We start from the raw sequence: 22,777 nt of genomic DNA, 5'->3' as shown, positions 1-22,777 counted from the left end.
AGGACATCACTGCCACCCAAAGAGGTGGTGTTGCTTCCATCCTGAATCTGTCTTCGGCTGCTTCATTTGCCCCAGTGCTCATTTGACTCCTTGATAAGGCAGTTTGTCTGGCTAAATCAACAGGAAAATACTAATTTATACAATTTTTTTAAATAAAAGTTGCCCTTCTCATAAAATCTTACCTGTGACACTGTGGCCCCTTACAATTTTGTGACCCAAAGAAGACTTTATTGCTCTTTGAAGCTGAAGTATGATCTTTCTCTTCCTATGCTCTTGAAGTCTGCTGGATCTGATTAATTCCTGTTTGAAGGAATCAAAAGAATACACGAGTCAAGTAGAAATTTGACCAAACTCAAAACCCAAGGCTTTAGAAAGATGAGCAAACAGCAGATTGTGCACTTCAGTCATAAGGGAGTTGAGGACCTTTGGCTAACCTAGTAACCGGAGGCTGCGATTATTCCATTTGGAGTTTTGGTGACACGTATAAACTGTTATGATCATGTTTGTAATGTCACCAAGGCTTGTCCTAGAAGAATGAGATTTGTTAACGTGAACAGTTGTGAGATACACTTTCCAGTCTGTGAGTAATCTGGACTTTGAAACATACTGCCAGCAGCTTCAAAAGACAGCCAGTTGGTATGCGAATCAATGCCAGGCTTGGAGCAGACATCTTAAGAAACGTGGCAGTGATGTTTGCAGAGTGTGCTCAAAAGTAAATAGTTGGTATCAAACTAAACAGATGTGTACTGCTTAAATTGAGGTTATAGTAGTATAACTCCATTCTCCTCCATGATGTCCATGTTTGATTTACATCTTCTAGGCTACAAGCTTTGGCCTTGTTTGGTGATATGAACTGTTTTGTCCATAATGGGGAAATGAAGAGAGGTTATGGAACTGTGATAGAGAGAAATCATGGGATTGTTGGAGTTTAACTCTTGGTTGAGGCACTCAGGGACTCTGGCTATATTCCCCTTCGTATCCTGCTGTGTTCTGCAGAAATAACCCTGTGATGCAGAGGCCTATAGTGAATGCAAGGTCTGGACCATGATGAGAGAAGAAAGATTTGGAGGAAACCCCTCCACATGTGGAAGCAATGACTCACAGCAAAGCAAATGCTGGCTCCTTGGACATGGCTTCTTCATGCTGGCTGAGGTGAAGTACATATCCTCTTGTGGACAAGCCCAGCTCTTCCTGACATTTAATCCCCTAGAACCAAATCAGCTTCATGGGAGCTAAAATCTCCACCTGAGTCTTATCTGACATTTCTGATGTCATCCTGCTCAAAACAAAGTAATTTTGCCAGCTGATATTGTTTCTACTTGAAGCCTTTTTCTTCAACAGCCAAGGATGTCTACCCTGGAAAGATGTTCCTGTGAAAAACAACTAAATATGGGGTTTATGTGCATAACAGAGTTGTACCTAGATAGTTAACTCCCAATTAAAATCTAGTTTAACTTTTGGGTGCTCCAGCTTGGGAGTAAATAGATCATGACTCCATTTACTTTGCTTTATGACTTTAACCTACTCTTTCTTAATGTTTCTCTTCCATTTTTGTGGGGTTTTTGTTGGGATTTGGGGTTTTTTTCTGCTTTGGAATTGTCACAAGGTTCTTGCATTTATTGTCTTCTAATGACATTAATCTCTTTCCTTTCTTTCTCCCTCTTTCAGTGACAATCTTTTGCTCCTTGCAGTGAGTAAAGCACCATGAACCTTATCATTCAGTGTCTGTGTTATCATACAGCAATGACTCAGTCATCATGCCAGGGTGACAGAGAGCAAAGCTTGTAGTATTTGCAGAAGCTTCAGTCAAAAAAGTAATAACAGTTTTAATCTGATCAAGACTCTAGTTCCATCTCTTAACTATTGCACTAGTTTTGGCCAGATTTAATTTTCTTTGTAATAACTTGTATGGTGTTATGTTTTGGATTTGTGATGAAAAAAGTGTTGATAACATGGGGATGTTTTAGTTATTGCTGAACAGTGCTTGCACAGCATTTTTTTATTTGTCACCCCACCCCACCAGTGAGTAGGCTGGGGTTGCACAAGAAGTTGGGAGGGGACACGGCTGGGACAGCTGACCCCAACTGACCGAAGGGATATGCCATACCATACGATGCTGTGCTCAGTGATAAAAGCTGGGGGAGGAAGGAGGAGGGACTTTTGGAGTTAGGGCTTTCGTCTTCTCAAGTAACAGTTACGTGTGATGGAGCCCTGCTTTCCTGGAGATGGCTGAACTGCTGATGGGAAGTAGTGAATGAATTCCTGATTTTGCTTTGTTTGCACACACAGATGTTATTTTACCTATTAAACTCCCTTTATCTCAACTCATGAGTTTTTGTGCTTTTACCCTCCCAGTTCTCTTCTCCATCTTGCTGAGGGGGAGTGAGCGAGTGGCTGTATGGGGCTAAGCTGCTGGCCAGAGTTAAACTACAACTATAGATCAGAGGCTCCCTGACAAACTAAAGAGCAATGTTTACAGAAGCATGGAGATGATAGCATCTGACTCATGAAAAGGATGATCAGTTCTCCTTCATTTTTTTAATTCTTGAAAGGCAGAACTTCTCTTCATGGCCCCATCTCTATAGTAATCCCTGTCAAGAAGAAACTTTCTAACCATTATATCCTATACTAATGCTAAAATACCAGAAAAAAAGTCAGCAAGTTCTATAAAGAAGAATCCACAGAAGGATTCAAGAGAACAGAAGGAGAATCCACTTAAAGTACAGTTGCTGAAAGATTGATGTTACTCAAAACTGGGGAAAAAGTTCTTCACCTTGTTATCTCTTTAAGTGCAACAGAGAACATAAAAAGGTGATAAAGGTACCTAGAAGGGATCATCCAGCTAAATTGACTTCTGTTTTCTGCAGCAGAAGGCAACTATGTAGTAGATGTTTTGGATTCTTGTGAACTAGACACCTACTCCTCATGTCCACACCCACCATGAACTACAAAATGGTAACCAATAATTTAAACCAGGTTACAGTTTGTAGTAAAATGTCAAAATGCACAACTGCAATGTGTCACAGGGAGACAGCTGGGAAAACATGAGCCTGTTGCCTGTATCTCAGGCCCCTGCAAGCAATTTGCATATAATTTCTTTGAAGAGTTTGTTATCTCCAGATTTGTATCTTACAGTTTTGACCAGAAGTATCTGCAAATTAAAAGCATCCAATTGTGTGTTTGTGTGTGTATGCACCCATATACATACATGTGAATATTTTAGAGAGTGCAAGACCTCTTGTTTTTAAATCATCACTGATAATCTAGCGGTTGTTTATATTTAAATGAATAAAGCTGCTAACCAGAAGGTTCTGCCTTCTAGAGTCCAGTAATTTTTTTTGTATTAGGAACATTAGGAAATGAAACAAGGAGAGCCAAGTGCGTGAGGTGCAGGAAGGAAAGCAAAAAACTGATGAACAGCACCCCTCCTCTGCAGGAACAGCAGACTGGAAGGGCCTTTGGGCTGCCCAATCCCCTACCGTAAAATCAAGTAATTCTTTTAACAGATGGATCAAAATTCATTCTAAATTCAGTCAGATCTTTTCTTTTTCCCCTCCCCTGTTGTCACTCCTGTTAGAAGCTGTTCTGAAATGCCACTGGCTTGGAAGTGTCCTCATTTCCAGTCTATGTTTACCGCGGGCCCACATGTGTGACACTGAGGTTCAACAACTGAGCATGTTCACTTGGGTTGTGACGTGGAGAAGCATTGTCTGTGCACATCAAAGGAGGGGCTAGTTATAGCTAACAGAGGATTAATTGAGACAGGATGGTAGACAAGCCTGCCTTTGTTGGAAAGTGATGCTGGAAAGGTGCATGCTGGAAGGAGCATGTCATCCCTCTCATGAACTCCTCTCAGCGGGTAAAGGGAGATTTTTATATAAAAGTTCTTTTTAGGATTTGGTAAATAATGTATTAAGCTGGCTACATTTCTGTCAGGGTTTTGTGTATCTGATTTAAGTGGTATCAGAAATAGCTCATTTGTACTCCAGCAAGACTGGTACTACAATAACAAGAGGGAATGAGCTAGCTATGCTTGGCTTGGAGGCATGTTTGCGTGTACATGCAGAGCGAGCCATCTCTCCAACAGCACTCTGTGCCCTGTCCTGCAACCTGATGTAACACTTAACAGCACTATTTACTCAGTTGTTCAGATAGCTCCCTTTTGAGCTTGCCTGTCTTTCTGAGCACTGGCAGAGCTAGCTCCATCTTGCAAGGCATGAACTGGTACACTCCAGCTCCCCGTGAGTCTTGTGTCCCCTCCTTGGCTCTCGATTTAGGGGTCCAGGGAGCCACATGATGGACAGTGAGGAGCAGCAAAGCTTCCCAATGTGAGCCAGGCTGTAGCTTCTGGGAATTAATATACCTAGGCTTTGAGTGGTCTGGCTTGAACCTTACCACGTACACCAGGAATTAGACAGGGTCAAAGAGGAATATCCAGAAAGCCTGCTCGCAGGCAGCCATAGAGAAGTATCCCCGAGTCAGCTGGCCATTTTGTGGGAGAAGCTGGTCCGGCAATGATGGCTTGCCTCCTTGTTTCTCCTGAGGGACGTGGAAACTGGCAAAAGTTCATAATCCTATTCTTGCTTTTCCTGGTATGTAATTTCTATAGTTGCCATGGAGATGTTATATGATGGTCCTTGAGAAAATCTTTCTATTAAGATGTTATCAAATATCACTGAAATTTTTAGAGCCTCTGTTATACAGTGATTGGAGAGGTGTTTATTTGCATCCTAACAGGCAGTATGAAAAAGATGAAATGGTCTTTGATTTTGCAGCAAATTATCCTGGTCTATTCAACTAAGGAACAGTGTATAAATCCATTCTGCCCCTTCCCCATTCTCCTGTTTATTTCTAATTTTGAGATTTGTTTCCTGAGAAAAAGAAATTGAAATTTAAGAGTTGAGAGGTTTGGTTGTAACTCTTCAAAAAGGAAAAAAAAATTACTACTCAAACTGCTTGTTAACAGTGAATGGATATGTTTGTATATAACCTTAGTGAGCTTATAAGAAGTTACCTTAGTATATTTCACAATTGATATTCTTTGTCTCAGTTTGTTATCCATTATGGACATTAATTAATCAGACTGATGAATATAAATAAGATCTCATGAAAATGATTAAAGCATGGAGATGAATAAAAGGGTCCCACTTCTGTACTTTGTTTACCCTCTCAAGCTTCCACACCTTTTCATAATTTACCAGGCTCTCCTTCCAGCCCTTGCAGTTTATTTATTTTCTGGAAAAAGACATATTTTAAATTTGTGAGGTAATGAAAGGCAAAACCTAGTAAAGGCAAGGATGCTGTAATATTCATGAGATAGGAACTTTATCTACTGTGGTCTGGAATCCAGCCTGGTGACCTGTGTAAAACCTACAAACTGTCTTGTCTTCACTCAAGTTTATCCTGACTTAGTTACCAAGTCTCCTCTCTCCTTCTGTTCCTAACAAAGATGTTTCCAAACATTTTAATTCTCTCCTTCTTGTATATTGAACAATGTACTTTTTCTTTTATGTCATAATGAATAAATCAAATGTATTTTCATTACATGTTCCAACACTGGTAATTGCCCTTTTACTCTCACTTCAGCTGTCCTTCAGTACTTCACATGGGCCTGAACCCATATATGAGTATATGAATTGCAGTATGAAAACCATTGAAACAAGGACCTTGTTTTCTTTATACATCTGTAAAGCACTGAGTACAGCCAAAGCTCTGCGAATAATAATAGCTAAATGATAAGTCTCTCCTAATTCCACATGGTAGCTCTTTGAAAAATATGGTTTTTGTTAAGGACTCTAAATTCCCCTTGCTTCAGAGTTAACTCAGAATTGCAAGTTTAGAAGGCATTTTTCTCCCTTTTTTTTTAATAAGATCCATTGAGATCTGACAAAATCCTAGTTACTGGAAATAATGTGTATTTTTTTAAGCGGTATATGTCATTACATTTGTTGGGAACACCTTTAAACCACAAACAAATGCAGAAATAAAGAAAAATAGAAGGAATAGTTTAACTAGCCTTGATGAGTGAGCCAACAACATACATTTGAAGTGGGTTTTTTTCTGCCCATCAGTTCAATTTATAGGCATAGCAAGTTTCTATAAATAATGGCCATGTACCTTTTAGTCAATGCAAATTAAGTTAATCTTTCTAAGTTTTCATTTCACAGGCCTGGCAACTGCAGTTTAATATACATTAGGAAAACATACATATAATATGGATAAATTGCATCTCACTGTATAACTGAGTCTCCAATGTAGATTTTAGTCTGCAAGGGATAAATTTATTAGAATTAGTGCCAAAGATTTAGATTTCAGCCTGGCTTTAATTTGCCATAAACCCCTTACTTTACTTTGACAATAAAAACAGATCTTGCATGTAAAATGCCCTTTTAAAGCACTGCCAGAATGTTGTGAAAAGGTGCTAGGGTAAATAAGCATCAGGTCCTGCATGAGTGCTTGAAGCAGGACTGTACGCAGCAATATGCCATACTGCTGGTCATTTATTTTGAATAACAATATGTTGCCACTTCACTTGGCAAATGGATGCCTACTGACCAATCGTTCAAACCTCCATTCCCCATACCTGGGCTTGTGTGAGAGTCTCATACGACTGGGATGGGGTATGTCAAGCTAGTGCTGAGGGTGCCTTGCTTGAGAAGAATTTAGCACTTCTTGAACTCATTCCCTCCCCTGTATAGGCCACTGTCACCACTGGCAAACTGTGTGGGGTCACCATTTTAAAACCCTTGCTGTGGCTTGTGAATTTTGATCCGCCTTTACTGTTAAACATTGGCAGGTGGCTTATAAAGAACATAATGCTAATGGGGTATATTTTGGGAGGGTTATTTCAAACCTGGAACAGTGCCTTGCCAGTCTTACAAATAGTTGTTTTAATGCAAATGAGGCAGTAAGGGAACAGGAGACCAGAGGAAGGCATTTCTCAAGCCAGCTTTGCCACCAGGGAAAATGTTGGCAGATCCACAGCCTCAGTCCATGGTCTATGTGCTCACGGACTATCTAGAAAAGACTGCAAAGCTGGCAAGTGACTTTCATGGCTTGTTCCAAAACGTATTAAGGTGAAGGAAATAAAATGTCTGTGGTGTTTTTTTACTTTCTGGAAAACTTAAGGGCAGGATGTTTCTGTGACAAGCCTCATGCATTTGGTAACACTGTAAGAATGAATCAACGGTTTGAAATCTAGGGTCTGACAAAGTGACCTGTGTGTTCAGACAGATGTATTGGTCATGAAGGGACTTGCATTTTATGCCAACAGTTTTGAATATTTAAATATTTTTCCTGTAGAAGTCCTTAGTTGACTGAAGTAGCACCATGGCTCTAAAGTTGTGTCTGCAACTGAATCCCCTCATGGAGGTTTGTCTCAAGACTTATGTGTGGGAAGTCCTGCAGTGCTGCAGATGATATCACAACTGGAAACTCTGTGTTCAAAGAATATCATGTTTATTACTTATAAAATTGGCTGTTCCAACAGTCCTCTAGCCTCTAAAGGATGTTGAATGGAGACACAGCACAAGTAATGAAGCCTTTTACATGACAAGATGGGAACAGAAAGGTTGTGGTGGCCTTCAGGGCAACATAGCAACCATTTTGGTTTCATAGGGTCATCTATCTTCTGTCACAGGTCATCTTTCATTCATGCATGGTTTTACTAGTCTGACTTATAGTATCCTATTTTTTTCTCTCCTGCTTTGAGCGCTGCTGTATGTGATAGCTCTTGTACATTAGAAATTGCCTGCTGATTTAAGATGCACCCTGATTTGTGAAGTTTGCAGTCTAATTTTCCTCTTTACTGGATTTTTGTTCCCTGTTGTTTTCTTTAATATTGGCATGTCTGCATATGAATCTGTACCAGTTTTGCCATGCTATAGCTGCATGGTGTAACTGTACTTTCATCTCATCTCCCTGAATGGATCCATGTGATATTTGACCTCCTTAGGGCATCATACTCTGCTTTTAATCTTTAGGGGTCTGTCCAGCCCTGGGTTTGGAAGTATGGTGCTATCACCATATTAACCAGAGCTCATTAACACATGTCAGTCTGGAGCAGGCAGCGCAGTATATATGCCAACAGCAATGCTCAGGTGAAACACGTTGTCATTACAATAAAATGACCTGAGAAATGAGGGTAATTTTTGAGCCCAGACTGCCACTATGGATTTGCCTTGATCATACACATGCATTTTTTCCTTATGTGCAGACACAGGTTTTTTGAGTTAGGCACAAGGGAGTGTCACCCCAACAGCTTTGCCTATGTTTCTCAGGGCCCTGAAGGCACCCACAGGCCCTGACCACCCCAGAGGCTCTCCCACCCTGCCCACAGCCTGGGACCCATTTCATCCCCCTGGGGCCATCAGCCTCTGCCCCATCAATGCCACAGCAGGACTGGTCTCCAACTCCCCACAGCCCTGCCCTGGCCGGCTACAGGTCCTGCTGAGCCAGGCCCACTCCAGGCCCATGTCCCAGCCCAACCTCAGCTGAGGGAAATACTGATCTCTGTATTTCATGGGGAAGTACTGAGACAAGGTGACACATATCTCAGTATTTCCAGAAAATGAGAAGACCCAAGTTTTTGACTGGTTTCCTGTTCTTAGCAATTTCTGAAACCTGTAAGAAGAGGATTTACTTTTGGGAGATAGTTCCTGTTCAGACACGGGGTGGTCACCACGTTAGAAATCTTACATGTCCCACAAGGATATCTGAGCCAAGCTCACAGGTACCTGATGAAGCAACCACCATGATATGAAAGCAGTCCCTATTCTGGAAAGGACACCAGTGATGCAGGGTGTTGGAAACTTCCTGCTGGAGTCCCTGTCCATGCAGTGTGTAAAGACATCAAAGGGGCACTCGATTTACAGTCTCTGGAGGCAGGTATCATCAGTGCCCATACATGAATCTGATTTTGCACATTTTTTTCGATGATAGATGGAACATGTAGCCTCATCCTTTGCCCACCAGCTGCATGCAAGTTTTACCTCCAGAGCTGGATGGAGACCCCCCTTTGGGCTGGCTCGAGACAAGCCGTGTTTCCTCACTGGGGTGCTGGTTGCCTCCTGAGTCCTGCACAGTGTGACCCCCAGCTGAAAGCTGGAAGTAAGGGGCTGCAAGGGGTTATCCAGAGATGCAGCCATAAGGGTAGGATCAGCTGCTGAATCAAAACTAACTGCAGAGAGACAGGGTTCTCTGCTGGGAGTAGTGTGGATGTATTACAATTACTGATGTGAAAGCAATAAAATGATGGGGTAAATGAGGTGGCAGTTTCTGTTTTCTATTCCCTGCTGTCTCCTTTTTCTTAAACCCTTCATGATGAGGCTCACAAGGCCACTTCTCCACCCCCTCACAAGGGAGGATTTTGTCATTTAAAAAGAACAAGTCATTGGGAGCAGGAAAGCAATTTTTATTTAACTGCTGTTTTATTGAAGCTGCTGTGTGTGCAGGATGAGGGGAGTGCAGTAATCCACCTGTGAAGTGGTCAAACTTTGTGCAAGATCAGTGCTCAGGATTTGATGCTACAGCATCAATACATCAGGAAGGAACACCCATCCCCTCTGCTCCTGTGGGGCCCTGGTGGGGACCATATGAAAGCATTTCCCCAGTGTGGAAGAGGGCTGCAAGGCTGTTTGTGTCCCTCTAACAGTTCCTGATCTCAGCAGAGACATCTGTGCCGAGGTGTGCTGTGACACCTTGTCACACTCTCCCCACTGCTCCCAGTGAGGGGTGTTCCCAGAGCATGGAAAACGCACCGTGTGTGAGAGCCCAGGACACACTGCTGGAGTATCCACTGGAGGATACTGGGGTGCACTGAGAGGATGCAAGATGGGAAGGACCTCCAGTGGCCAGGCACCAGAGGGTATGGGCAAAACCCTTGAGTAATTCTTCTCATCAAACACTTCTTGTACACAGGCCGTGGCACTGGTGCTGTAATACTTAGCACAGAGGGTGTGTGAGCAAAGGGAACCCTCTCACCTCCTACATTCCCCTCTCTGCATCCCCTTGTACCTGTTAGTCATGTCTTAGTGACACCTGGCAGTCATCCAAGCATTTCACCCAGAGCAATTCTGTTGTCTGCTTCTCCTTCCGAGTCTAAGCCTCTGCAGAAATGCATGGGCTGGAGACAGTTGGATTCAGCCGTGTCTCTTAAATAAGATTATTATCATCCATTTGTAATAAGGCTGTTGCCTCTTCACACTTTTGGGGATGCTCTTTCCTAGCCCAGGTACAATAATTCCCACCCCCCAGAGCTTGGTGGACCACATATTGTTCTTATAAACGTTGAGGGACAACAGTCTGCGTGGCTGGTAGGCACTGCGTGTTCATAGGTGCCCAGGGACTTTATTGGAGAAGAGTCATGAAAGTTGAGGCTGTAAGCATTGAATCGGATGTTGCTTTACAGCTTGCAAGCTATAGTTATGGTGGATTATGTTACCATGACCTTGTTTATAAAAACTCACTGAAGTTTGTCTTCTCTACAAGCTAATGGGGCTCCTCACAGCACTATACCAGTGACCTTGAATGGATCTTGAATACACTTACAACAATGTGCAAAGTGTGACAACATTGTGAAAGTAGACAGGGAGCTCTACCATGTACCTGTTATATGAGTTTGCTGAAACGGCATCTTTAAATGGCTGCTTTCCAAAGTAATGAATCCTGCTTCAATGTTTTTAATTTCTCAGCTTCATAGAAAGTTTGAAGATCTAACTGAAAATTAAACATGATGATTAGAAAAGAATTTGGTGAAATAACACAATACATTAAAGAAACTGTCAGCAGAGCTATGTTCCCGGCTCCCCTGTGAAACAGTGGATATGTTAACACATAAGATAGTTGTGTTCCAATATGAACTGTTTGATTGCTGTTGATTTTCCTTGTGGATTATGTAACAGAACAGGTCCGTTTTTTTTAGAAAAGAAGAATACCTGTGTGTAGTGTTCAACTGAGACATGTCTAGGCTTTTCTTTCATGAGATTTAAGAAGGTGTTCTACTGAAGGACAACAAAACCACCTCCTGCACTAGGATGCCCTTTCCATTCCCAGTTGTTTACTACTTAAGCCCTAGTCAACTGCACATAGATATTTTTTATCAGTTTACTCAGTGCAGCATGAACTCAGTGACTGAAAAATGCAATAATTTGGTTTTGATTGGGTTAGAATGGGCTATCAGAAAACCACCATTATATTGTTCTTAAACTAATAAGAAATACTTTTGTATTTGTTTTGTGATCTTGCAGACTCAGCTCTTGGGAGTTTTACTGGCTGCTGCTTCAAATTTTCTGATTAGTGTGTCTTTGAATATACAGGTATGAAATGATTTCTCTTTATTCAGAGTTGTTTATATTTAGCAAGTAACATGTTACAATTTGTTTTTATGGTGAATTTCAAAATATAATTTTTTTTTGCATTTAATAGACATTCCCTCTCTTTAACTGTAGTTTAACAGTGCCCTGCTGTAGTTGTTGGCAGTATGATAGCTCTCAACCTATTCTGTGCTGTGATTCTTATATGGGAACAGAAGAAAAATTTGTAACTCCTCCTCCTCCTTGTAATGTGCCATAAGAGAAGGCCAGCTGTGACCCGCTTGTGGTCCCACTGGACATCATGTGAACCTGTCTCAGAGTGTCCAAACCTAAAATGGAATTGACCACAAGGTCTTAGGCACTGCTTAATGAAGCAATTAATGTAATTAAATGCATAGAGACATAAAGTTTTTTGCAATATTTGGCCCCAAAACAACTTTGACCAATTTAGTTTTCCTTCTCCAATTAGGAAGAAATAATCTGAGTAAATATTATTTTAAATTGTAAAACCAATGGGAGGTGCTGACCTTACAACTATGGCAAAGGGTTGTAGGATGAGGTTTATAAAATCCTTTCTGTATTAATAATTAGAATACATCCTCAGTAGAAAGTTAAATAATTCATTATAATCTGTATCTGGTAGACTTCATGGTATTTTTAGATTTTTTAACAAAAGTTTTTAAAGCGCAGAAGACATTGTTGTGTAAGTTGTCCAGAAAAAGTATTTTTGCTAGCTTGTATTTTATGAATTTTATATGCCTCATATAAAGCTACTTCTTGCTTTTTCTGTAAACGATGAAACAGAAAGCTATGGAATACGAAATCTTCTATTAATAATAACCCATTTTATTAATGCTGGAGGGTTCTTCAATGATCCCCTTCTATTTTAAGTATGTCTATTTGGAGAATCCCATAGAAAGAAATCTGTTTAGCCAGAGATGGGAGGCAGGTTGAGATGACTGCTGCCTCTCCAGTATGACTTCCAGCCTGCTGACAGTGACAGTACTAGGCAGGCTCTGTTTCAATGGAAAAACTCTTGTTGGTGAAGTGGAAATTCAGTCTAGCCCATAATAATAAGGTTGTTCAGACTTCATATCTTTGTCTGCTGAGGGTACTGAGTGCCAAAGTGGATGCTTTGCCAGGGGATGTACTGAGGCACGCAGGCAGACTTCTATTGACTTGTAATCATTAACAGCATTTACTGGATTTGAACTATCTTCCAGCTGTTTAGGAAAATGCTGTTTAGGAAAACCCAATAGCTCTGCATTGCCATTTGACAGTTTCAACTGAAACTTTTATTTATCCTTTAAAATAGTTTTTTCTCCATTTAGTAACAATATCTTATAAATATGAATAATGACTTTCCCTAGATCTCAACATTTATTTTCACACTCATATTAAATGGACAGGCCAAACTTCATTGTTCTCTCTTCCTTTCCCACCATGTAGTCAGTTCTCCTTCCTTTCTTCCCTCTAGCTGGTTGGCAGCCAAAGAACAGCCCACCATTTGCAATGTATTTCAGCTGGATTATAAACAGCCTCCACCTAAATACCATCCACACACACTATTATACAAAGAAGGCAGACATCTGGAGAAAGAAGGCTGTAGGGGAGCCGCTGAGCTCACCCTCACCCACCCACCGTTGCACATCTTTTCAATCACATTGTGCCCTCAAGAGTTATTCCTACAAGAGTCTGGGGAGAAACCAGAGCTCAGGATTCAGTTAAGAACTTGCCCTATTTGGTTTTCAGCAGAAACTTGGATTCTTGATTTGAATATTATTTGATATTAATTTCAATTGGATCTTTATTGGGCGTTTGTTTATTTATAAGAATAGAACATTCAAAATCCTGGATGTTACTGTGAATTCCTGGCCTGTGTCTCACGGAAGTTTGATTTCCTTATGCTCTTTTCTCCTTGGACGGCTAAACTTCTTCCTAGGATTTCATTCCCTGAACATGTTCCACAGCATGAAGCTGCAATAACATGCTACATCGTCTCAACAAGAGGAACAACTGAGAGTATGGTGTATCATCACAGATATTACTGTTTGGCCCCTACGCTGTAACACAGCTTACAGAGTAGAATGGGAGTACGAGGAAAATTGTTTACAACTTCCCTGGGGCTCTGCACGGGCACTTCCAAAATCAAATATCAAATGAGGGAGAAAAAAAAATGTGCGTTACCACCATTTATACTACAATAACCATATCATTTGGTTTCCAACTTTTTTGACCCATGTGCAGAGAAGCTGGTGAGGAATCTAAAAAAGGAAAGGATATTCTGCAGAACTAATATTGCATCCTTCCCAATCATTACACCTTCCTGATGGACATTGCTCAGACTCTGTTTCAGAAGACCAGTATGATCAAAGTCAAATTATCTTGTTATATACAGGTTCTTGCTGTACAGGCCGAGAGAAAAAAATTATGACATGTGTCAATGATACCTTCTGCATGTAACAAGAAACATTGATGAAGTATTACTTGAGTATATATTATACCTGTTTATAGAATTATAGCTGGTTTTCTTTCTGAAAATAATGCTTTACCTGAGATCGTCTTCTAAGGTCAAACAGGAGATTGTAGCCAAATCCTAAATTCTACTTAATGCATTTAGAGTCCCCTCAACAGCAGATGTGATTAAGTGCTGCCTTTTTCATTTTGAAATTGCATTTCTGGCAAGCATATGTACCATGGAGCAGGGACACCATGTTGTCTGGTCCCCTTCTTCCAGGTTGTTGCCATAGTTCTGATTCTGTCTCATCTCCTGCCTTTGAGTGTTTTCAGATTCACAGCACAACTGCCAAACTTTGCTTTGAGAGAAGAACAGAGGTGTGCAATGATAGCTAGGAAGACTAGCTAGTATTCACTTAATATTTTTCATGTTTATTCAGAGATCTAATTTGTTAGTGATTTCCACCATGGCTAAGAAAGCACACATCTGAAGCAGCGCTGAACTAACACAGAGCATTGTGTCTGCAACAAGAAGCCGAAAGTCATGTGTAAAAAGAAAATCTTGACGCACCTGGAATTTGAAGTTGACAGCCCCCTTAATTATTCCACTTTTGTCAGACATAAGAACACAATGGAAGTCTTTCTTTTCATGCCTGTTCTTTATAATTAATTTTCTAGAAATGTGCTCATCTCCGACTGGCTTGTCAAACAGAGCCGAAGCCCTACTACATGAGCAAGCTATGGTGGTGCGGGATTACCCTTCTGGGCCTTGGAGAGGTGGGCAATTTCACAGCCTATGGATTTGCACCCATTGCTCTTGTTGCTCCACTGGGATGTGTATCTGTCATAGGTGAGATAGTTTGCCATTGCTTGCTTGGGTACATACTTTAATCCAACACTTGTTTGTGACTAGAGGAATAATACTGCAGCAGCTGCAGCAGGAACACGAGGGGAAAATGTTCATGTTGTGGTTTGAAAATAAATTATTCATATGATTACATGAGCTGACAGTTTAACACAAACCCTCTACCTAATATCCTTTTCCGTAGTTCTGTCTTTTGTGTCACTCTGTGCTCTGCTAGTTCCTGCCAGTTGGTCACCCAGTGCTATACCAGTGCTGCCAGCTCTACAAGCCCCCAAAGCGGGGGGCTGCTGGCATCTTGCTAACTGCACAGAGCTGTGGTCTGATCCTGAGTACCTACAATGTGTTTTCTATGTTACCATCACACCAAGCAGTTTCTGCTGCCTGTCCCCTGCCCATCTACTGTGATTCATGTTGACATGAGCAAACTTGCTTGATTCTGCAGTGTGTGATAAAAAGGACCTATACATTTCCTGAAATGTTTAGTTTATTTATGGACATTATTGAAGTCGTTCATTTGTGTCTTTACGTGTAGATTAATTGGACTTTAGCAGAAGTCTTATCCTTAGGACTCATTTGATATAATCTTACTCTTTAAATCATATTTTTTTTTGTAATTAAGGTATTGACAGGTACGTCTGTTTCTTTGATAAAGAAACATACATTTTAAAACATGTTACCGTGCTGTGCTAATGCAAAGAAGAGTGGACAAGGCAAAATTGTACAGAGGCTGTGAAAACAGGAATACAGGGTGCAGCTATATCCCTTAATCGAGTTGCTTCATATCCACAGCTGAGACACCCACAGCTGAGATATCACAACAGCTCTGCATACACTGGAGTTCATTCGCTTGCTATTGACAAGTGATACCATTTAATGGTCTGTCTCTAGCTACCAGTTTCATGCTTGGAAGTGACATTGCAGTGAGTGATTCTGCATGGGAAGGTAGAAAAGATGAATTATCTTCCCAGTGGACTGCCCAGCTGTGGTGGAAGGAGGCAGCCAACCATATGTGTGTGCAATTTAGCAAAGAGATAGTGGGGGAAGGAAACTGCAGGCAATTTACTGTAACCTTTAATGTTAAACTATTGCAGAATTTTGGAGAATGAGATACAAAGTCACGGTAGTTCACCATTGTAGGAAAGATTTCTCAGAGAAAGGAATGAGATATTACCTGAGATGAAAATGTAAATTAATGTGACATATCCCAGTGTGATTTTGGAGTTATATCTTTAACAGTTGTAGACATTTCCAGATGTCTCTGAATATAAAGGGTCATTGACCAATCTAATTTGTTGCTCAAATGAAATAAAATGCAAATATATAAAACTAGAAAGAAGAAGTGAAAAGCAGTGGGAAGAGAAAAAATTCCATTGGTTATTAAACTGCTACAAAGAAGAGGCCACATTTAGAGCTGATTTTTATCTGGACAGATTCCTTCTTTACCTTTGCAGTATGCAAAGAAATGTTGCATGTTTCCTGCATTCTCCATTTCCCCTTACTTATAACAAATACCAAGAAACTATTTTCCTAACTGTTATATCTTATCAAAATCCTCATCCACTGTTTGGGTTGTTTTTTTAACCAAGCCAAAATGCTTATTCTGGAAGACCCCAGAAAGCATGCTAATATCTTATATTCCATTCCCATATATCATCTGACAGTAACCATTTCATAGCCCAAACAATAGAGATATCTGAAATTTTATTTAGTCTAGCAAACATTCCCTTAAGGAAGGGAATGTAAAAATTATATAGACAGCCAATTACAATAACAACTTCCCAGTAACACTTCCTACCACTAGATATTTTCCTGTCTTCTGAAATTAAAGCCAGAGAGAGAGCGAGAGCATCCTTTTAATTTTAGAAGAGTTCATCACTTAGGGCATCATCTGCTAACAACTGGGCAAAGGATAGTTTAGGCAGCAGGTCTTCCAATTTAAAAGATCAATAAATATTTTTCTTATTAAGTTGTGACCTGGTTCAGGTGGTGGAGGGTGGACTTTGCACAGTCTAGTTGGCAGTTGTTTTGAGGTATTGTTGAATGTGTGTCTTTCATAAGTTATTTTTTTAAATTAAGGAATTAAGCACTTGATAACAAACTTCAAATGTGTATCTGAACCCTAAGTCCACCATCCTGATAATAATTTTTTTTTCAAATTTAGTGTCAGCACATCCCACATGGTAGGAGCTCACTCTCACTGACATTGGGTACTCAGTACCTATGCTGTACTGAGGGGAAACGTGCTTTGCAGTATGCCCATTCATCTAGGGGATTCTCTGAAGATCTCTGTCACTCTGGGTCTGCATGGAATGTTTCCTTTGCTTGGAAACCAGGGTTTTGGAAGAGGATAAGGCAGACTGGAGTCTCTTTCCAGAATAGATTTGGGCTGTACCCATCATATATCTCCAGACCTTTGAGATGGGAAGCATCCTGGGTCTTAAAATAGATGGAGCCAACATCTATTATGCTCTGCTACCACATTTAACTGCATCCAACTGCATTTTGCACTTAACCCGGTATCAATTAAATAGTGAAAAGTTTGTGCCTTATTCTTTTGAGCTGGGTGCTTCTGATGGCTGGTTTTAGAAAGAATCCGGCACCACAGACCATGAATTGGCATGACACCAGTAGATTTTAAATTTTTTTCTTAGAATTAAGCTACAAAGACTCTATTTTTCTTCTTGCACAGTGGAAGTATTTCTGTGTGTGGTTGCAATGATGCAAGCTCTACATCTGTTCAGGGTTTTAAATAGTTGGAGAAGACAGCAGTTGTTTTCTTCAAGAGGAGAAATTGGTAAATTTTTAATTTAAAAGTGGAGGAGTAATACATGTTTGATGTGATCATTAAAAGGCTTTTTATACTTAAAAATTAAAAATCATGTTTTACATGTAGCTCGGGTAATTTTAGGCTACTGTGGTCTTTAGCTCATTGTCTTGCTTTTGCCTGCAGAAATAACTTGGGGGTGGGGATGACAAGAGGCCAAGTAGTATCAGAGATCATTTCTTCTGCAGTTTTCGTCATTCTAGAGAGAGTTGTTTTACACTTAACTCACTGAGACTGACATTGTGGAGATCCCTGTGCATTTTTATGTGCTCCTTCTAAATAGCTGTGGGGCAAAAAATTGCTTTAGGCTTTGAAAATTGTCCCTGATGGTACTTTAGGAAAAAGATTCTCAGATAGTCTAGTAGAAAAGGATTTCTCCTACTCACTGTAATGTAACATCTTTGTGGCCCAAGAACTTGGGATTTTGAGAACTCTGTTACTAATGAGAACTGGGAAATATCACCAGACTATTCTCTAAAATACTTCATTTGTACTTGTCTAGAAGATGTAACAAAAGGATTTTCAGGGTTCTTCCTTCTCTCTGCAGTGTGTATGTCCTATAATCCAGTTTCTAGAATTAAGCTCACCTTAATGGTCTCTCTTTTGAGCAATTTCTCTGATATTTGGCTTGCTTTTTTATCAGGATATTGGCATTAAGGACAGGGAAAAATGTTTCATGTTTTGTCTACCACTTTTCCAATACTAATATTTAATGTTAGAATTGTTACATGTTCACTGTGCAGGATAGCTATCAAGAGGTCATACACCAACTGAATAAATTCTGTAGTATCTTTCTTTGTATTCAGTGCACCATTAATATCTATCATATAAACTAACAATAGGTTTGAGTAGTCAATGTGATGAATTTGTTCCCGGATGTCTTGGGCAGAGCTAACTCTGTTTGACTCTGGCTATGCATGCAGGTATTCTTTAAGTTTCTCCAAATTTGTGTTAATCCTCCCTGACACAGAGCTCTGGCCATGAAGGCAACCCTGGTCCCACCAAGTCTAAATGCATCCATCCTCCTCATACCTGTGCCCTGTCTACCCCGAAATAACTCACAGTAGGTCAGCAGACTGGTTTTCCTCAAGCTCCTGCCCTCACCTTGAGCAAGACAGTATATCTGAGATGTAGGCAGGATAAGATCAAGGAGGTTTTAAGCTAATAGTCTCAGGGCAAGTTGATTCTCAGGCATCATTTGTCTATATGCAGACTCCACCGTGGAGATGGTGCTACAGGCACTCAAAACCAGCTGTGATTTATCTGTCAGTTCCTGCAGAGTGCACATGGACTTGCCTGTCCTTGTGCTTTGTGCACAGGCATTAGCGGCCTGTCCTTCTGTCCCCCCTAGTAGCCCTTTGCATGAGAGAGAGAGATTTTAGTCTGCTCCAAGGCTGTGAGCATGACTCCTTTCTCCAAACCAGGTCCTTTCCTTCTGAATATGCTTAATAAAAATGCTTGAGCACATTTTAAAATAATTTTTTCACGCTATCCTTCAGCTAAACCACATACCTCTCATGACTGGCAACCTCATCAGTTCAGCCTTTTTTCTTGTCTCCCTCTTAGTGTGCGGCCTCTGGATCCCCTGTGGAAGACCTGCTCCCCATTCTCTCCCCCCTCAACCTCCTGTTCATTTGAGTTGCAGTGATCAAAAGTACTACCTACCTCATCATCTCTCCAGATCTTCCTGACTGTATGGCAGACTACAATAGTTTGAGTTTGGGGATGGATTAAAGCATCTCCAAGTGCTTCTGTACTGGGATGGTCCTGAATTTCTTTGCCTTAGAAGGTAGACTGAGGGTCAGTCTGCATAAAGTAGATTTAGTGCATAGATTTAGTGCAAAAGCAACTGGGTGAGCTTAAACTGCTTCATTAGATGGAGACAGGCCCTTAAGTTGCATAAAACAGAGTAAATGCTTGGTCTCAATGTGAAATGTTTTTCTTGTTGCACAGACTGGGAGAGGTGCAAATGTTTGAATCATGGCTAGTACTCCTTCTTTGGTATTTCATCCAGACCACCAGTGAAATGGGTACAAAAGTATTCTGCAAACTGAGCTGTTTTAAATGCCTTTACCTGACCAAATCAATTAAGCTTAACAGAATGAACATTTGAGGCAGATATTAAATTTTGTGGTTTTATAGGAAAACTGTTGGACAAGACAGAAGCAGTAAAAGCAATCTATGCATTTATGAGGAGAGCACTAATCTATTTAAAATAGTACATGAAGCTCATCAACTGAAAAGAGGAAAAGATATGCTAATATTTGAAGTTATGAACAGTTATGAAAGGAATTATTTAGTGTAAGACCTGACAATAGAGGTAGAAATACGAGATCCATAAATAGCCTCAGTACCAGGAAAACAACTTAATAATGAAATATACTTATTTGGTATATAGTTTTGGGAAGGAAAAATAAGTGATGGACACTCCTTCATTTGAGTTTTTTAAGCCTAGATTGGACAAAATACAGAAAATACACTCTACGGATCAGTATGTATTTTCCATCTTAATGTCTCCTATTGTGTATTATCCCTTTCTTAAAGAAACAAACAAGAAACAATCCTAACTGCAGCCTTCATGTCTAGGAGGCAGAGGAGTTGTTTTGTGAGCTGGGTTCTCACCATTCAGTGTCTGCTAGTGGCAGAACCCACATATCACACTACTCTTTATTTCTGTTTGTGCTGGAGAAAACCCACATATGGAGATAATCATAAATGATCGCTCTCCTAAGAGAATGAGCAGCTGACTAAGCTATGTGTAGCACCATTACAGCCTTCCCTTAAGGTACTTAATTGCATATCATGCAGAAAATGGACACTTCTACCATTTTTTCAATTTAAATTGAAATTCACATGCTGCAGTGAATATATATTTATTCAATAATGTGAATATATACTCTTTCAATGTATAGTGACTATATATTAATTCAATAATGAATACAAACCAGCCTGTTTTATGCTGATGTATGAGAAGATTAAATTGTTTCAACATAACAATTAAGCTCCTGAACAAACTTTTTCCCATTTTTTACCCAATAGTTTTTATTTCTCATGATTTTGATGTAGTGCTAAGTCATAATATTTTTATTTTGAAATGCTAACTGTATTTCCAGACTGAAGAGTTTCATGAGCTTTCAGAAAGGCTCTGTCATATACATACAGGTATTTTACAGGATCTATTTACTTCTCAATTTGTGGATATTAATATAAGTATGACTCTATAGAGGCATGAAATGAACTCAAGGATTTCGTTAGGATGTGTTGGTTCTGTAATGTTTAATCCTTAACAGATCATCTCCCAGATTTTCTGCCCTTCTCTTGATCTAGCAGGCTATCCACCACCACTCTCAGTGAGAATAGGACCTGTGCCTCATTTTGAAAGATTTATCTTAATAATTAGTTAAAAAGCGGAAAATATTCTCTTTCACCCAAAGGATACAAGTCTTCTCAGACAACCAGGGATGCAGTCTTTTCTTCAATGACTTACAGGCTGACAATTCGGTCTTAGATTTTGCATGTGTTGTATTGCTAAAACCAGTGGTTCAAAACCAATGAGGCTTCAGAACAATGATAAATTGCTTGTTTTGTTGCCAAGCTGTTGCCAGCTTATATTTCGACACAATTTTTTTGTCTGCATTTCTGTGTGGTTGTATTCTATTACTGACCAATTTAAAAAATAAAAGAGAGAGACTGTTTTTCACTCTGACACAGATCTCAATCTCTAGAACTGTCTATAGTTTTTTTTTTTTAAGAAAAAAAACAACAGGCAAACAACAATTGCAAAGACACATTAATACTTTTCAGCACAGCAATTGCCCAAGTTCCTCAGTCTATTCATCTGTAGAGTTGAACATAATGTTCAGTGATTTATTTCCCACATCAGTATAATGGTGTAGGAGGAGAAGGCACATACCTTCTGTGACAGAGGGGAAACAAGAGGACCCTGGCGTGGGAAAAAGAAAATTGGGGCTGGGTGGTAGGAAGTTAGACTCATGCTGGAGTGATGGGGTGAAATCATGGTGAAGGGGAAGCAGGCTACGAGGAAAGTGCAAGTGTGTAACATTGCTGTTAGACCTCGCCTGTGGTCTGAGGGAGGGTGGGAAAGGAGTAGAGTCTGGGGAGCTGAGCACAGGGGTTTTGGCAGGACTGATTTTAGGAGCTGAATATGGGATGTAGTAAGGGCTTTAACTCATATATCTGGTAGGCTTAGCTGTGGCCTCTGGATGCCCACCTTTCTGCCAAGGGTTCAACAGAGTCTTAGGATAACTTAGGTTGGAAGGGACCTCAGGAAGTCCCTAACCCAAACTCCTGCTCACAGCAGGGTCAGCTTGGAGGCCACCAGGCAGAGAGGGGATGGTGGAGATAATGTGTTGGCCATCTAGCATACTGTCTTAAACTGCCTTTTCTGGAGGAGTTAATGTCTTAAGCAGCTAAATACACCTGAGACTGTAAGCCAGAGCCCAAAGGAGTGAAGGAAGATCTGTGAGGGCTGTGCATTTCTCACTGGGCTCCTGAGGTACACATTGGTGCCTGCCATTTGTCTTGCTGGCCAGGGAAATCTGCAAAGCCAGCAGAAGGCAAAATGAGCAAATGCCAGCCTGCAGTCCTAGGGCTCACAGGCTCCCTTCATACCCCTCCTCCTCTGACCCATCATTTCTAGTGAGCCACTGTCTGTGTAAAGATGATCTGCCCTTGGTTTCTTTGATTTACCTTGGTTCAGACCCCCCCCCCCCCCAAATTGAAGAACATAAAAGACAATTTAAAGCCAAATTTATGGAGCTTAAAACCCAGAAAATTAACAAAAAAAAAAAAAAATTAAAATACTTTGTTAGCCAGTGTGTGGTAACAAGGTGCTCTCTTGGCTGTGCTACTGTAACTTGCTTAAAATTCAGCCCTGAAGCTGAATAATAGCCAGGGTTTGCCAGGCTTCTGATCAGTCACGTATCTCCTCTAGCACCTCATCAGGTCTGTGTAACTGCTCTCTGCTTCTTCGCTTGGATTTAGCCCATTTGCTTTTCTTCCTCACTTGAATACATATAAACTGTTGGTGGCTTATCCATAGGAACAGTTGTCTTTTGTGTTCAGTCTTTCCTGGGTCTTGCTTTCCTCACCTTGGTTTTGCACCTCCCCTCTTACTTCAGTTTTTCCTCCAATCCCAGATGGCCTAATATACGTTCTTAAAACCTTTCCTATTTTTAGATTCATCTATATATTACACATCATACAGAGCATTAATTATACATACATTCTGTTAAGCTCATGATCTCTTGTGCATTATTATCTATCTCTGGAGAAAGAGCTTGCCACATTTGAATGCAT

The 22,777-nt window shown here is 40.4% G+C and overlaps 1 protein-coding gene across 1 annotated transcript in view; it reads left to right on the top strand.

Annotated features, from left to right (window-relative positions):
- The window catches only part of NIPAL2 (NIPA like domain containing 2), a 52,288-nt gene that overhangs the window by 5,928 nt on the left and 23,583 nt on the right, over positions 1 to 22,777 (top strand). Inside the window, exons 2-3 of the mRNA XM_074894255.1 lie at positions 11,247 to 11,315; positions 14,448 to 14,619. Coding sequence (XP_074750356.1) covers positions 11,247 to 11,315; positions 14,448 to 14,619 — 241 coding nt within the window. The remainder of the gene's footprint in view (positions 1 to 11,246; positions 11,316 to 14,447; positions 14,620 to 22,777) is intronic.

Source organism: Strix uralensis, chromosome 1 (assembly GCF_047716275.1).
Source record: "Strix uralensis isolate ZFMK-TIS-50842 chromosome 1, bStrUra1, whole genome shotgun sequence".
NCBI lineage: Eukaryota > Metazoa > Chordata > Aves > Strigiformes > Strigidae > Strix > Strix uralensis.
Note: the sequence above shows the minus strand (reverse complement) of the source record. Positions and strands in the feature narration are given on the sequence as shown.